Raw genomic sequence first — 15807 nt, 5'->3', positions numbered from 1 at the left:
CCTCGGGAGAAAAATTGTGTGTCTCCATTATGATTGTTCATTGGATTTCTCCCAGTGATTGGACTTCATTTTATTGATTGGTTCATCCCCTCTACGCGGCGGTATAAAGTTCAAACCTTCTCTTTTACATTCCCGCAAACTAGAGTAGCTTACTTACTTGTATGGAAACTTTAGGTAGCTTTCTAGTGTAAGAAGTGACATAGCTCTTGTGTGCCTAGTGATTATATCAACTAGAATTGTTGGATAGGTGGCTTGCAAACAACCCATTAGAGCTAGAGCAAAAAGCTTCGCTTTGTTATTTACTAACCTCTTGCTCTAGTGAGTTTGTAGATTTTTTTTAAATAGGCTATTCACCCCCCCCCCCTCTAGCCATATTAGGACCTTTCACCCCCGACTTGTATAAATACCCGTGATCAATGAATAAAGAAACACCGAGTTCATTCTATTCCTCTTTGTTCTCGTACTTTGGCATTCCACTTGTAACACGTTATCAGCACATCGCTCTCCCCTACCCCAGAAGGGAACAGCTCGGTTGGATAGAACATCGTCGAGGGATCGACCTTCGCCCAGGGCCTCACCCTAAGGTAGAATCATGCCTTTCCCTCGCCGTAATCCTGCCTCAATGGCTTCTCTCATCCTTCAAATCGTTTGGATGGCGATGAAAAGTGCCCGGACATTGGGCACACACTTCGGCAACAACCGCCTTCAGGCGGAACTACTGGAGGACATCCGGGAACTCCTTGGAGAGGCTCGCGGCTATTGCTTTCGGGGCGAACACCGTGATCTCAACAGGAACCCCGGACGTTTTCCCGTACGATGTCGTTTCGGGGGACACCGACGTGCAAACGTCGTCCCTCCGTCACGGCGTTCGGTGGTGTCGTCCACGGCTTCGCCCGCGGCGCCATCCGCGGCTCCGCCCGCGGCGCCGCCGTCGAGGGCACCGACTCCACCGGCGCCTCCAGCGCCGGTCCTCGCCTTGCCGGCTCCACCCCGGCCTAGGTGTCCGCTCCACGGCGACGGCCCGTGCCCACCACCGCCACCATCCATGGTGGCCAGCCAATGGCTGTCACTGGGCATAGAGCCGCAGTCGCCGATACGGTACCCGACGCCGACGCCGTCCCCCAAGCGGGTTGCGCACAGCCCACCTCCGCGCCGTCCATCTCCACCAACCATTGCGGCGCGGATGTCGGCACCAACTCGGCTGCCGGCGTACTTCGTTGACCCGGCGCTCGCTGCACCACCACCACCTCCTCCTCCTCCTCCTGCGCGTCTCCGCCGCACGTGGATCAGCGTCCCCATGGGCCTTCGGCTTGAGGACGTGCTCCTCCGGCTTGAGCTCATCCATGGGGAGGGGGAGGAGGAGGCGGAGATGCCCCTGGCCCCGGCCTCAACGCAGCGTCCGTCGACCCCTGCGCGGTCCGGCGCTCGGCCTCCCGACGAGCGCGGCCGCCTCGACGCAGCAGCGCCCTGCACCGCGACCTCCTTGGCGTGGCCTTGCTACCCTTGGATGGTGGCCCGGGCTCCCCACCAGCACGGCACGGCCACGTCCGGCCACCTGCGCGGGCTCGCCAGGGTCCCGCCTGGCCACGGCGGCCTGCCCCGAGAGGCGGCCTCGCGCGGCGCCCGCCTCGGCTCACCGTAGCGCGGGCGCGGCATCCACCATGGCGCGGGCGCAGCATCCATCCCGGCGGCGCGCGGCCTCCCCTGCGTAGCTCGGCTCGCAACGACGCGGCCTCCCCCACGCGCGGCACGACGACGGCGCCCTCCTGCGAGCGCGTGACCCCGCCCGCGGCCGAGAGGCTCGCGACGTGGCGGCCCTCACCCGCCCGAGCACTCGATGTGCCAACCAGCACGGCCTCTCCACTCCTCTACCGCGGTCCACACGCGCGGATCGAGGTGGCCCCACGGGCCCACGCGCAGGGGGGCGCCCCCCTAGCGGCGGCGGTGGCTTGGAGCCGCTCCTGGCCTTGCTGGTGGCGGCGGTTTGGGGCTGGGGGTTAGGGTTTGGAAACCCTAGCCCCTGGATTATATATGGCCCACTCCCCCCCTCCCCAATTGGGCCAAATTGGTGGCCCAGGCCCAGGTTGGGGCCTGCGAGCTTTCAGCCTGGGCCAGTTATCATGAGCTTTTCATTTTTATGCATTAGCTAATTTTATTTATTTATTTACATAGCATTTTCATTCCCTAAAATTACATCAGCTTGTTAGTCTAATTTTTCTTGTAAATTTAGACCCTGATGTACATTGCATTGTAAATACTTTTACATTTCGCAATCATATTATGAATGAAAAATTTATTACATGTCGAACACGTTTTGTCTTTACAATTCCCTATCACACGTATATATGTAAATATTTTTATGGTTAATTTTTCTCCCTATTTGGAATATTATTTTTCGCTAGATGTCACCTTACTTTATTATTATTTTGGCAAACACAAGGCAGTACTCATACTACTGCGGGATTTATTCCTCAAAGTGCTCTCCCAAATTTAATAATAAACATACAAGGACTACATCCCAAAGTGAAAATATAAAATGGTCTACACCTCCATGGTGACTACCTATGTTTCACAAAATGAAAAATCAAAATACCATAAAACATATGCAAGTTTACCTTGCTTCACATAAACAAGTCTACCTTGTTATTTACATACGCAATTTTACATTGCTTTACATACGCAATTTTACATTGCTTTACATACGCAACTTTATATTGTTTTACATATACAATTTTACATTGTTTTTATATACGCAATTTACATTGTTATATAAATATGCAATTACATTCTTGTTAATTTTACAACCCCGCAATTAATTAAATTTATGCAAATAAACATGTAGGCAATGGCCACCAAAGAGTCTGATGCCCAAGTTTCTTCTAAGAAGGAATTTGCCGAGCTAGCTCTTGATGGACACAACTTCCCTACATGGGCGATGGATCTCAAAGTGAGTCTATCGTTACGCGGAATATATAGGGCAATTGACACTCCCAAACAGGGAGATGCTCCATTGTTTGAACCATCCAAGTACCATGCCTTATACATAATAAGGAACCACATCCATTCAGACCTCAAAGCTGAATATCTGATGGAAGAGGACCCACGGGCTCTCTGGCTTGCTTTACAACAATGGTATGTGCAACAAAAGGCAGTTATTCTCCCGGAGGCCACTCATGAGTGGAACCACCTACGCATTCAAGATTTTAAATCTGTGAATGAATATAACCATGCCATGCACAAACTCAGTTCCAAACTGAGGTTTTGTGAAAAGGAGCCATCTGATGCGGAGAAAATTGAAAAGACTTTGTCTACCATGCTTCCCGCTCAAATGATCCTCCACAGCAATACCGTGAGAGGGGGTTCACAGTCTATTCTGATCTCATTAAAACATTACTTCAGGCTGAGAGGCACAATGAGCTCCTCATATGGAACTCCAATCAAGGCCCTGTCGGTGCCAAGCCCTTGCCCGAAGTACATGCAAATGCTCAGAAACAGACACCAAAGGATGCCAACAAAAATGGCAATCCTAGATCCTCCAAAGGCAAATACAAGCGCAAGGTACCCCGTAAGCCTCGAGGTGCTAAAGGCACAGGCAACAACTCTAAGTCAAAAGACAAGTCCTCAACTTGTACAAAGTGTGGTTGCTACAACCACCCGACTAAGAAATGCCGCACCCCTAAGCACCTTGTGGAACTGTACTTGCATTCCATGGGACGAGGACGCTCCAACCAAGGACGCTCCAACCAAGGTGGAGAACCGTTTGAAGCACACTTCAATGATCTGGCAGCCCCAGGATGTTCCAACCCCGTCCTAGCGGGACCGAGCAACACAATGGCGCCTCTTCCACCTGATGGCATGGCAAATGACTCCAACAACAACATGATCATTGAATACAATTCTGATGATCTGCTCGGTGACTACAACTAGATTGATAGTCATTTGAGATTTTAGTTTTATGATTTGCCTTTGGGATTGTAATAATTGACAATTTGTTTTTGCTGCACTCTGTTTTATGTTCATTGACTTATGCACAATTCCACATTAATAAATGTTTATATTTTATATATATTCATGTTGAGAATTTCATTCTCTATTTTATTTTCTATTTTCATAGATTGTACGGGAGTCAATCCGATCAATGAGGAAATGTGCCTAGTGGACAGTGGCGCCACTAACTCTATACTCAGGGAAATAAAATATTTCCAAACTCTCACAAAGAGCAAAGGAAATGTTTTAACAATCGCTGGACGTGATGCCGCAATAGCAGGCTCTGGAAGAGCCATTATTACGCTCCCTATGGGTACAACGATTACAATCGAGGATGCACTTTTGTATCCTGATTCAACTCGTACCTTATTGAGTTATAGAGATATCCGTAAAAATGGGTATCATATCGAAACCCATCACCAAAATAATGAGGAGTTCCTCCTCATTACAAAGGATAACGGATATGGCAGAGATACTCTCGAAAGAATTCCCTCAACTTCGTCTGGATTATACTATTCATACATAAAACCCGTACAACATGTTGCGTACAAAGTAATTTTTCGGAATGTCAATGCATTCCAAACTTGGCATGATCGCCTTAGTCACCCTGGCATAGGGATGATGAGAAAAATTACTAGCAATTCTGTTGGTCACTCGCTAACCAATGCAAAATTTCCTCGATCCTCAGATTATACTTGCACCGCATGTGCAACAGGGAAATTAATTTTGAGGCCCTCTTCCCTCAAAATCAAAGTTGAACCACTCAACTTCCTTGAACGCATTCAAGGGGACATATGTGGCCCGATAAATCCTTTATCGGGACCGTTCAGGTACTTCGTGGTTCTAATAGACGCATCCACACGATGGTCTCATGGGTCTCTGCTATCGACACGAAACCATGCTTTTGCCAAAGTAATTGCGCAAGTTATCAAACTCAAAGCGCAACATCCTGAACATCAAATAAAATCCATTAGGATGGATAACGCTGCTGAATTTTCCTCACATGCCTTCAATGACTATTGTATGGCCTTAGGAATACAAGTACAGCATTTTGTCCCATATGTCCACACACAAAATGGGTTAGCCGAGTCTCTCATCAAGAGAATCAAGCTCATCGCTAGACCGCTATTGCAGAATTGCAATCTACCAACCTCATGTTGGGGTCATGCAGTCTTACACGCCGCTGAACTGATTCAATTGCGACCAACTGCATACCATGCAATGTCCTCGTTGCAACTAGTACATGGAAATCCCCCAAGCATTTCCCATCTGCGAAAGTTTGGTTGTGCTACATACGTACCGATCTCACCACCGAAGCGTACAACAATGGGCCCCCATAGAAAACTGGGGATCTATGTGGGATACAAATCTCCATCGATCATAAAGTATCTGGAGCCCACCACAGGGGACCTCTTTACGGCCCGGTACGCTGATTGTATCTTCACTGAAGATCATTTTCCGACATTAGGAGGAGACTTACCACATCACAAACAATGCCAGGAAATCAATTGGGATACCCCAGACATACCCAACTTAGATCCACGTACTTCAGAATCTGAACTCCAATTTCAAAAAATCATAAATTTGCAACACATTGCAAACAACGTGCTAGACGCATTTACTCATTATAAGGGTGTTACAAAATCCTATAATCCAGCGATAAATGTACCGGGAAGAGTAGAGGTACCAAACAAAACTACTCAACTCCCTAGTAAGAGGGGGAGAAGTACGACTATCTCCACAGATACAGCTTCTAGCAAGCAAAGGAAACGGAAGACAAAATCTTCTGATCCAGTAAATGCAGCTCAACCTCATGTTGAGAAACACCCAGTGGAGGTTCAACCTTCACATCCCACATCAACAGTGCACTCAATTACTGATGCTGGGACATCGGAATACCCTGATGCGACCATCTTGGGAAATGATGATACATCAGAAAGGGTTCATGAAATTTCCATCAACTATGCAGAAACTGGAGAGTCATTTGATAGAAAGACTACAATTGTCGACTCATATTTCTCCGCAATGATTGTCGAAATCCTTGAAAATGATCCAGATCCTAAGACCATGGCAGAGTGCAAAACGCGCTCGGACTGGAACCAATGGAAGGATGCAATCCAAGCAGAAATATCCTCGCTCACAAAAAGACAGGTATTCTCACAAGTAATACCTACACCTCCACAAGTATTCCCTGTGGGATTCAAGTGGGTTTTCGTCTGAAAGCGGAATGAGAACAATGAGGTGGTGAGATACAAAGCGAGGCTTGTAGCACAAGGGTTCACGCAGAGACCCAGCATTGACTTCAATGAAACATACTCTCCAGTCATGGGTGAAATAACATTCTGATATTTAATCTCTCTGGCTGTACAAAATCGTCTATCTATGCAGTTGATGGACGTAGTGACTGCATATCTCTATGGGTCACTCGATTCGGACATATACATGAAGGTTCCTGACGGAATCCCAATACCGAATCAAAACGCAAATCGCAACATGTATTGTGTAAAGGCGTAAAGCTACAGAAATCACTCTATGGCTTAAAGCAGTCGGGAAGAATGTGGTATAACCGAAACTGAGTACCTTCTACAGAAGGGCTACTCCAATAGTGATGATTGCCCATGTGTCTTCATCAAGAAATCCCAAACGGGATTTTGCATCATATCGGTGTATGTTGATGATTTAAATATCATCGGCCACAAACAAGATATTGATGAGGCATGCAAACATCTTAAGACGGAGTTCGAGTTGAAGGATTTGGGTAAAATCAAATTCTGCTTAGGCCTACAGCTTGAGCATCTTTCAACTGGAATCTTTGTGCACCAATCTGCATATGTCCAGAAAGTCTTGGAGAGATTCAATATGGACAAAGCATATCCTTCCAAAACCCCTATGGTTGTTCGGTCTTTGGGACTAAACACTGATCCATTCAGACCACAAGATGAGGGGGAGGAAATCCTAGGACCTCATGTCCCATACCTTAGTGCTGTTGGAGCACTGATGTACCTTGCCAATAGCACCAGGCCTGACATCGCTTTCGCTGTGAATTTGCTAGCAAGGCACAATGCCGCTCCTACCAAGAGACATTGGACAGGAGTAAAACAGATCCTCAGATATGTTAATGGCACAAGGGATCTCGGATTATTCTTCCAAAGAGGAACAAATTCCGAGATGATAGGATACACTGATGCTGGATATCAATCAGACCCCCATAATGGCAGATCACAAACCGGTTTTGTATTCTTACAAAACGGAACCGCCATATCATGGACATCATCCAAGCAAACCTTGGCAACAACGTCCACGAATCATTCTGAAATAGTCGCATTATATGAGGCCTCACGTGAATGCGTTTGGCTTCGCAGAATAATCAACCACATACAACAGTCGTGTGGTCTTAAAGCTATCACAGCTCCAACCATTATCTATGAAGATAATGCGGCTTGTGTTACACAGATGGAGACAGGCTATATCAAGAGCAATATCAACAAACACATCTCTCCAAAGTTGTTGTATCCTCATGAATTACAACAAAAAGGAGAGATTGATATCTTGAAAACCAAATCATGCGACAATCTCGCTGATCTATTCACTAAGTCTCTACCAGCTTCCTCATTTGAAAAATGTGTCAAAGGAATTGGTATGCGACGACTTAGGGATTTGCAAAGTTCAGGGGGAGAAATCCCCTAGACATTGGCCTATCTACACCATCATATTATACTCTTTTCTCTCTATGAGTTTTTCCTCACAAGGTTTCTCATAAGGTGTTTTTAATGAGATAATATTAACACAAGAGTGTCATATTCCTTGTTTTCCCCATTGGGGTTTTTAAAGGAGTATCAAAGACACATATTGTCCTCTAAACTACAACATGAGTTTTCTCCTGCAAAGGTTTTCTCATATTAGTTTACAATAAGGCAATCATTAAGTGCTATAACTTTCTCCTTCTTATCCCAAGCGGTTTTAAGGAGTTTTACTATAGCACATATACACACATATTTTTCTTCGTTTTTATCCTACAGGAATTTTTGGAGGAGCAATACGATTCATTGATCTGAACAAGTGATTCGATCAAGGGGGAGTATTACGGATATTTTATCCGGGGTGATCTCATCTCCTCGGATCCTCTTACGAGGAATCCTATCCTAACTACGACGTCCCCTACGACCGCCTACGGATATCACCCACAACTACGCATGTACCCGTGGAGACCGGTTCCACCTCTGTGATATCACCCACGACTCATCGTGAGTTCGAGTTTACTTAGAGCGAGAGTTTCCTCTCCATCCGACTTGTATAAATACCCGTGATAAATAAATAAAGAAACACCGAGTTCATTCTATTTCTCTCTGTTCTCGTACTTTGGCATTCTGGTAACATATTTCGTCATTACAAGGGGATGCGACGAGGGAGGCGATGGACGTGACATTTTGGCGTACATTTCCCTCCGACCGCGGGCGCGTGAAGGGCACACGAGGTCACGTGCCACCCGGGGCCCACATGGAAGGGAAGGAGTCCAGTGCGCTGTCGAGACAAGCCCTGCACTGCACTGCATGCGCTCCCGGGCCAGCAGGCAGGCCGCCGGTTGGCCCACCCGGGCCCACTTGGCATGGCATGCGCGTAGAAAATGGCCCATGCATGTACGAACAGTGCAGGCGCGGCACGCTTCGGGCAGCCCCACGCCCAGTTGACAGATCAGATGCGTGCATGCATGCGTACACTTGGCCACGTTGGCGTGGTCAGCCGTCGTACGTGTACGGTGTACCGTACCCCCAGAGGCCCAGACTACAACGTCGTACGTACGTACGTATGTACGTATATACCATTCAAGAGGGGGGAGAGAGAGAGAGAGAGAGAGGAGCTAGCGTGCCGTTTTGTCGCACTGCGTACGTGTAGCTCGGTTCCGTATATATTGCATGCAGCAGCAGGAGGCACGGAACGAAGATGGGGTTGGAGAGACGTATCAAACACTAGATATGTATGGTATATATACAAATATATATATACGCGGGCACGTTATATAGTTTGGCAGGGAACTTGAACACACATGTGTATATTTATATATATGATCGAAGGTGCATTTGGTCAGGACCCTAGTGGTCACACCTATTATATAAATAATCATTTTAGATAGGCTAGCTATTTATACTTATTACTAATAAACAAGCTATATGATAGCTAGATCTAGATATGATGAACTGGTAAGCGTGCGTCCATGACGGAGGAACAGGTCGTCAAGTTGCACAAGACCTTAGAAAACATGTATATAATGCATGTAAATTAAAGAATGTGCATTTACCCGTGCATGTTTTTGAAAATGACAGCAGAGTCGTCCACCACAATCTTATGATTTTTTTTATCTCAATGGAAGCATAGGAGGGAAATGATAAAACAAGAAAGGAACAGGAGAAAAAAAAATAAAGGGCATGCATATCGTGAACGCGAACAAGATTCCTGCGTAACATATATCCGTCTGTGCATATGCATATTCTTCAAAAAGAAGGCGAGGGAATCAAGTATATATATATAACGAAAACGATGGGGCAAAAGGAGCCAATAGTTTTCTTTTGTGTCATAAAGTACACATGCAGATACTCATATATGTATATACACACACCTTATTCTGCTTATCACTAAAAGTATAATGCGAAAATATGAACACCTATGTTAAGTCGAAGCAGTGGCGGATCCAGAAATAGACCAAGAGGGAGGCTAAATAATATAGGCTAATTTTTTTTTCTCACTCAATCCAGTAAACTAAGGCCTTGTTTAGTTCCAAATTTTTTTTGTAAAATAGGAATAGTAGCATTTTCGTTTGTATTTGACAAATATTGTCCGATCATGGACTAATTAGGCTCAAAAGATTTGTCTCGCAAATTACAGATAGACTGTATAATTAGTTATTTCTTTTATCTATATTTAGTGCTTCATGCATGTGTCGCAAGATACGATGTGACGGAGAATCTAAGAAATTTTGCAAAATATTTTGAGAACTAAACAAGACCTAATAGATATAGCTAAGATTGATAATTCAATATTGATTCAAAATGTTCAAAGGCAAAGATTCATAAAACAAGCATAGAAAAATACCAAATACATCGAGTCTTTTGCTAAAAAAGAAAACCTATTAAAAAAATTTGAGGCCAAGAGGGGGGCTGCAGCCACCCCAGCCCCCTCGTGCGTCCGCCAATGAGTCGAAGATTTGTTTTGAATGTGCCAGACATATTTCACCACGGAAAAATAAGAAGCCCAACCAGTCGAGTTCTCATGAGCCAATAGCTTATTAGTAAGGTGTTAAGATTTAGTTTGAGAAACATCATGCTCCATATATTATTTATTTATTTAGGTTGTGGAATAAAATGTGCTGATTTTATCATTACTTACTGCTTGATAAACACATAATATATAGTTAGTATGAACATGGGGCAACCCCACCAAAAATTTTTGGGATGAACTCATGGGAAAACTACCTCATCTGGCTAATGAGATGACTCCTCAAATCGAACACCTCCAAAATATGTGGTTCCACTTTAGTTTTCACATGACTTGTTCCCACCAAAAAGTTCTACCATACAAGGATATGTATTCTAATATGCTTTTTATCCGGTGAATGTACACAAGAGTATGTGTCATGGTAGGTCAAACAGTTGTTTCATCCATGCAACTAATCAAAACATCTATATGGTCCTTCCTATATGGTCCCAAAGATATATCATCTACTATCACAACAAATTGGTGTTGCCATCCATGGTCCTTGCATTCCAACGATGTTGACATAAGCATCATATAGCAAAGTATAATGGACAAGAGAGAAGTATCTTATCCGTGGACAGTATTCCTATATATATTCAGGCAATGCAAAAGCTAAAACTATTATTACTATCAGCTAATAAAGTCCTTGAAGAAAGGGTGATGATGGACACAGTATCATCATATTACTGCCTTTGAGAAAAACACATATACAACTCCTAAAAAAATATATTGAAACATCATGTCCGGAAGCTAAGGTGAGTAGGCATCAAAAGGTCTTTATGTTAGTTATTAGTTAGGCAGCTAGCAGCAGAGACCAGACGTGTTGCTGAATCTTGTCTCACGTATATATCCTCTGTGTACGAGCGAATGAAGGACATGATCAGACAAGTTAGGTGCCATATTGGCCCTTTGTGTACGACCGATGCACACGTGTGAGACCATCTCAACATGGAGCACTATAGTGCGCCTAAAAGCTAAGGCTTCTCCCTCCTGATCAAGCGCATGTATATCATCATCTATCTCTTTTCATTTTCCCCGGCTCGATAAATGATGAGTTGAAGAAATCAAGAGAGACGACGTGAGTCATGCCTAACCCGAAAGCGCGCTGCTTGCTGCCAGGTAGCACACAGCAAGAGCACAAAAGCCACAAGCCCAAAGGAAAGGAAAAAGGGGCGCTGTGCCAAGAAATGTGCGTGTCAAATTTTGATACTTGTTGTACCCATCATGAAAGCAAAGAAGCAAAAAAAGATGATGATCCATCACCACAACATGATAACTATCCTAGCTTGCACAAAGATTTATTTTTTTAAAAAAAAACAACTTGGATAATAACCACACAAAGACAAATAATGCTGGCTATGTGTAAGCAAATAATTATTGGGGTAAAAGAAGTAGTTTTGGAAGAACCAAAAGTTCAGTAAAACAACAAAAAACATAATAATCCAGATACAAACTCAATTCAGAATACACTAGCTATATTCTTGTAAATTAAATCAAGTAGACCATACTTGTATGCATGTGATGGATGCATATATCTTCATTTGTTCATTGCTAGCTGGATGCTTGGAAAGTTGTATTGATATACCAATAAATTAAAAATACAGTTGTGTCAACAATTAATTTGGCATTTAATCGCCTATACCTGACCACCATATGCTTCTAGAAGCATGGGATGGGCGGATGATGCTAGGTTCCTCCATATGTTGGTACCATATATCACATGTCGGCAGGTTAGCAAAAATCTCGGCACATGCCACCAAATCACAATTACACATTTTTTTAATATCTACGAGCTACTAGTTAAATTAAAATAGAGCTACATTTCTGACTTTTGCTAAATGTCTACGTGGCCGCAGAGGCATGTTCATGGCACCGGCCAAGAACAAAGCATGCACGCACAATAATGCTTTATTAGAGGGTGCATATGTATATATATATATATATATATATATATATATATATATATATATATATATATATATATATATATATATATATATATATATATATATATATATATATATATATAGCTGGAATATCTGCCAGAATTCATCTGGAAAAAAAATGGATGACTTCAGCGCACACAAGTATATATATGTATATATTTTTCGGTTTGCTGATTTACTTTCAGATAAATCCTCTCAAGGCATCTCATGATAAAAAGGAATGCGTTCACCAAACATCTAAAGTATTAATTATAAATTAATATGCTGCTTTTCTCTAGCTAGATTCTAATATATGGCAGTACTTCAAGTGTTATTCCCCCACCCCAGCCCCTAAATTTATTAAATAATTAAATTGCAATGGTTGGAGTTTGTAAGATGCTATACGTACTCAATTACGTACGTAACACACAACTCTATGACACATGTAAATTAGGCTTGAAAAGGACATAAGGAACATCCTTCAGAGACAAGGGAATATAGATCAGGTATATATAGGGGGAACTAACTGAAAAGAGACAGAGAACAAATGCGCAATGCAAACAGCAGGAAAAAAAGAATGATTTCGATGAGGGAAAAAGTCAAAATCTTTAATAACAAGTTACTACTAATTGGGAATATTCCCTTTTCCCCTTAAATAAATCAGATAATTAATTCTGATAGGTATTATCGTGTCCCAAAACAATGTTCCTAGTAGCCAAGTCGTCTAGTGTTCATCTATTGATGTGGTTCGTTTTGTACAATCCAAAATACATAAGACAGAACATACGAGAGCTTGCGATATATTCCGACCAATATATGGACGACAAAGGAATAAATCAATCATTTGGTGATAGGGAGAGAGAGAGAGAGAAATAAAAAGCATGGGTGCCCAATATATTGCATCAATAAGATTCCTCTCTTCTTGCTTTGGATTAATTAGTTTGCACAAGTAATTAATTAGTTGACACTTGATGAACAAAAATTAAAGATGTGAGCAGCAGAGACCATTAGACATGCAAAGGAAGAAAAGGTAGTAGTAGCAAGCTCCTAGCAGCAGCTACCTAACTAGCTCTCTCTCTCTCTCTCTCTCTCTAATCCAGTGATGAAGTAGATCCTCCAAGAAATGAACAAAAGAAGATCATTTCAGGAAAAAAAAAGATATCCACGTGGAAATTAAAGGGCCAAGAAATGCAAATGTTTGCACCAAAAATCGTCGCTGCCACTTACCCCGCCCGCGCCGGCCATATTGCATGCATATTCCATTCCTCCGTCCATACACCTACTTGTTGATCTGATCCTCTCTCCCTTGGCATTGCAAGTTGCATGCATATCCCCCGGCCAGCCAGCCAGCTCGATCGGTCGATCACGCGTCTTTTCTATTCCTGTGGTGCTCCCCACCGTACGGCCATGCACTGCCGCTGGGCGACGACGAGGACGCTGCTGTGGTCGTGGACGACGGCGTGGACGGCGCCGCAGCAGCGGCCGACGACGACGACATTGCCGCGGCCGCCGGCGACGGCGGGCCGAGGCCGCCGGGCCGGATGAGCTGCTGCGTGGAGAAGTCCAGTATCTGCGTTGCCGACGAGGACGACGACGACGGCGAGAATGAGAAGGGCAGGGTGACGCCGCCCCGGCCGCCCGCGCCCATCATCATGAGCTGCTGCTGCGCCTGCTGGACCGCCGCAGCCGCCTCGGCGTGGTCACCACCGCCGCTACCGCCGCCCCGGGCGCCGCCCTGCAGCAGCTGCGCGTACTGCATGAGGTCAGGGTACGGCACGACTGTCTGGTGGCCGTGCTGGTGCCGCGGCGGCATTGCTGCCAGCGTCACCGCCGCCGGATGGTGGTCGGCCGGGATGCCGCGGGTGACGAGGAAGCCGAGGTCGGTCCGGCCCTGCACGCGCTCCGGGAAGTTGAGCTTGGCCTTGGTGCCCTTGAACCGCAGCGCCGCCTCGTCGTACGCGATGGCGGCGTCCTCCGCCGTGTCGAAGGTGCCCAGCCACACCCGCGCCGCCTTCTTAGGGTCCCGGATCTCCGCCGCCCACTTGCCCCACGGCCGCTGCCTCACCCCTCGGTAGTGCCGCCTCCGACCTGCTGCACACAAAACATGCTTAGTTTACTAATCTGCTATCACGAAACACATGGCCATCCTCAATTAACTACTACTACTTGGTCTTGACAGTGGACACATACTACAAGTTTTTATTATCAAATCGTCGTCGCGAGACTGAGAGTACGCGCGTTGCGTCGTCACAGCTAACGTATTCGTACGCATAAAATATTCTTCTCCTTGGCAAGATAATTAATCCTCGCCACCAGTTCGTGTGCTTTCTCGAGAGTTCATTAGCGAGAAATTAACACACCCACGGATTACTACCAGCTAGGAAGGAGTAAGTACGTAGAGCTGCTGGTAATTTACTGGCAGGATCGAGATGGACGTGTCAGTGATTTGGACGGTGCGAAGCTTCCAAACGGCCTAATAATCGAACGGAAGCCGTGCGCGTGCCATGCTTTCGCAATCCAGAGCGCGCACACAGGACAAGGAGTAATGCTAGCTTGCTTGCATCGACCGATGAGAGGAGGACGGATGGCTACGTGCGCGTACCTTGCTCCTCCTCGGCGGCGGCGGCGACGTGGCCACCGGGATGGTGGTGCGCAGCCGCTTGCGGTTGATCTCCCTGCCGCAGCCCTGGGGCGCCGGCGGCGTACAGCATGGCCGCCGCCTGCTGCGACGGGAGGTGCTGGTCGGGCGAGGCGCGGATGACGTGGGCTAGCGCGGAGGCCACGGCGGAGGCGTCGTGGTCGGCGCGCGCCGAGTAGTAGTACTGCGCGTACGCCTCCGGCGACGGGCCGGCGGCTGCCGCGCCGACGACGACGGACGACGACGACGGCCCCCCGCCGCTAAAGGTGGCTCCTGCTTGCAGCTGTGAGACGTCGACGTGGTGCGGCTCCTCCTGATCCAGCTGCTCGTGCTTTGGCGGCGGCGGCGGGCCCGGGGGCAGCTCCTCCTCCTCTTCCTCCTCGTCGGCGGGTAGGGGCCTCTTGCCATGCCTCCGCCGCGGATCCACCTTAGTCAGCTGCCGGTCGATCTGCCTCCTCCTCCTCCGGTGGGTAGAGCTGGACCGGTCGGTCCGGGCATGCGTCGGGGAGAGATGAAGATTTGGACTTCTCGGACGGGAGGCTCGCGCTCGGCTCGGTGTCGCAGTGTGCAATGACGTGCCGAGCTTGCTACTGATAAGAACGCGGAGAGAGAAGAGAGATGCGAAGAATGCCTTCTCTTTATCTTTAATATTTGTTTATTTACTATATGTTGGCTAGTGAGAGGAGGAGGAAGAGGAAAATAAAACCTTTTGCACTTAGTTCCTATATATATATATATTTATATTTTTTGTTGCGAAAATATATGTATATTTGGTCCTGTGAGCTTAGTTTCCGAAAGGATAAAAGAAAAAGTTGTCTTGTAACTTGGGGCTTTGTCTAGGAGGATCGCTTTATTAGCGAAAAGACAAGATAGTGGCGCCTCCATCCCCTCGGGCAGGCCTTCGCGAGTGTTGTAAAAAAAAAAAAATTACCTCGCGTTTATCAAACAAAAAAAAAACACCTGGCGAGTAGCAGTAGTAGACTAGAGCGAGTATGTTTGCCGTCCGTA

At 46.0% G+C, this 15807-nt stretch overlaps 1 protein-coding gene across 2 annotated transcripts; it reads right to left on the bottom strand.

Moving 5' to 3' along the window:
- Positions 13031 to 15483, bottom strand: LOC8070848 (ethylene-responsive transcription factor ERF115). 2 transcript variants are annotated; one of them, XM_021462426.1, is made up of 2 exons: positions 14764 to 15483; positions 13031 to 14252 (listed from the first exon to the last, which is right to left on the bottom strand). In XM_021462426.1, exons 1-2 carry the CDS (start codon positions 14870 to 14872, stop codon positions 13525 to 13527), a joined length of 837 nt encoding a protein of 278 aa, XP_021318101.1. In that variant the 5' UTR covers positions 14873 to 15483; the 3' UTR covers positions 13031 to 13524. The 2 variants fall into 2 exon arrangements, with proteins under 2 accessions (XP_021318101.1, XP_002446358.2); XM_002446313.2 differs by having other exon boundaries at positions 13031 to 14249; positions 14764 to 15480.

This window comes from Sorghum bicolor, chromosome 6 (assembly GCF_000003195.3).
Source record: "Sorghum bicolor cultivar BTx623 chromosome 6, Sorghum_bicolor_NCBIv3, whole genome shotgun sequence".
NCBI classification, from domain to species: domain Eukaryota; kingdom Viridiplantae; phylum Streptophyta; class Magnoliopsida; order Poales; family Poaceae; genus Sorghum; species Sorghum bicolor.
This window is presented reverse-complemented; position numbering and strand designations above follow the sequence as displayed.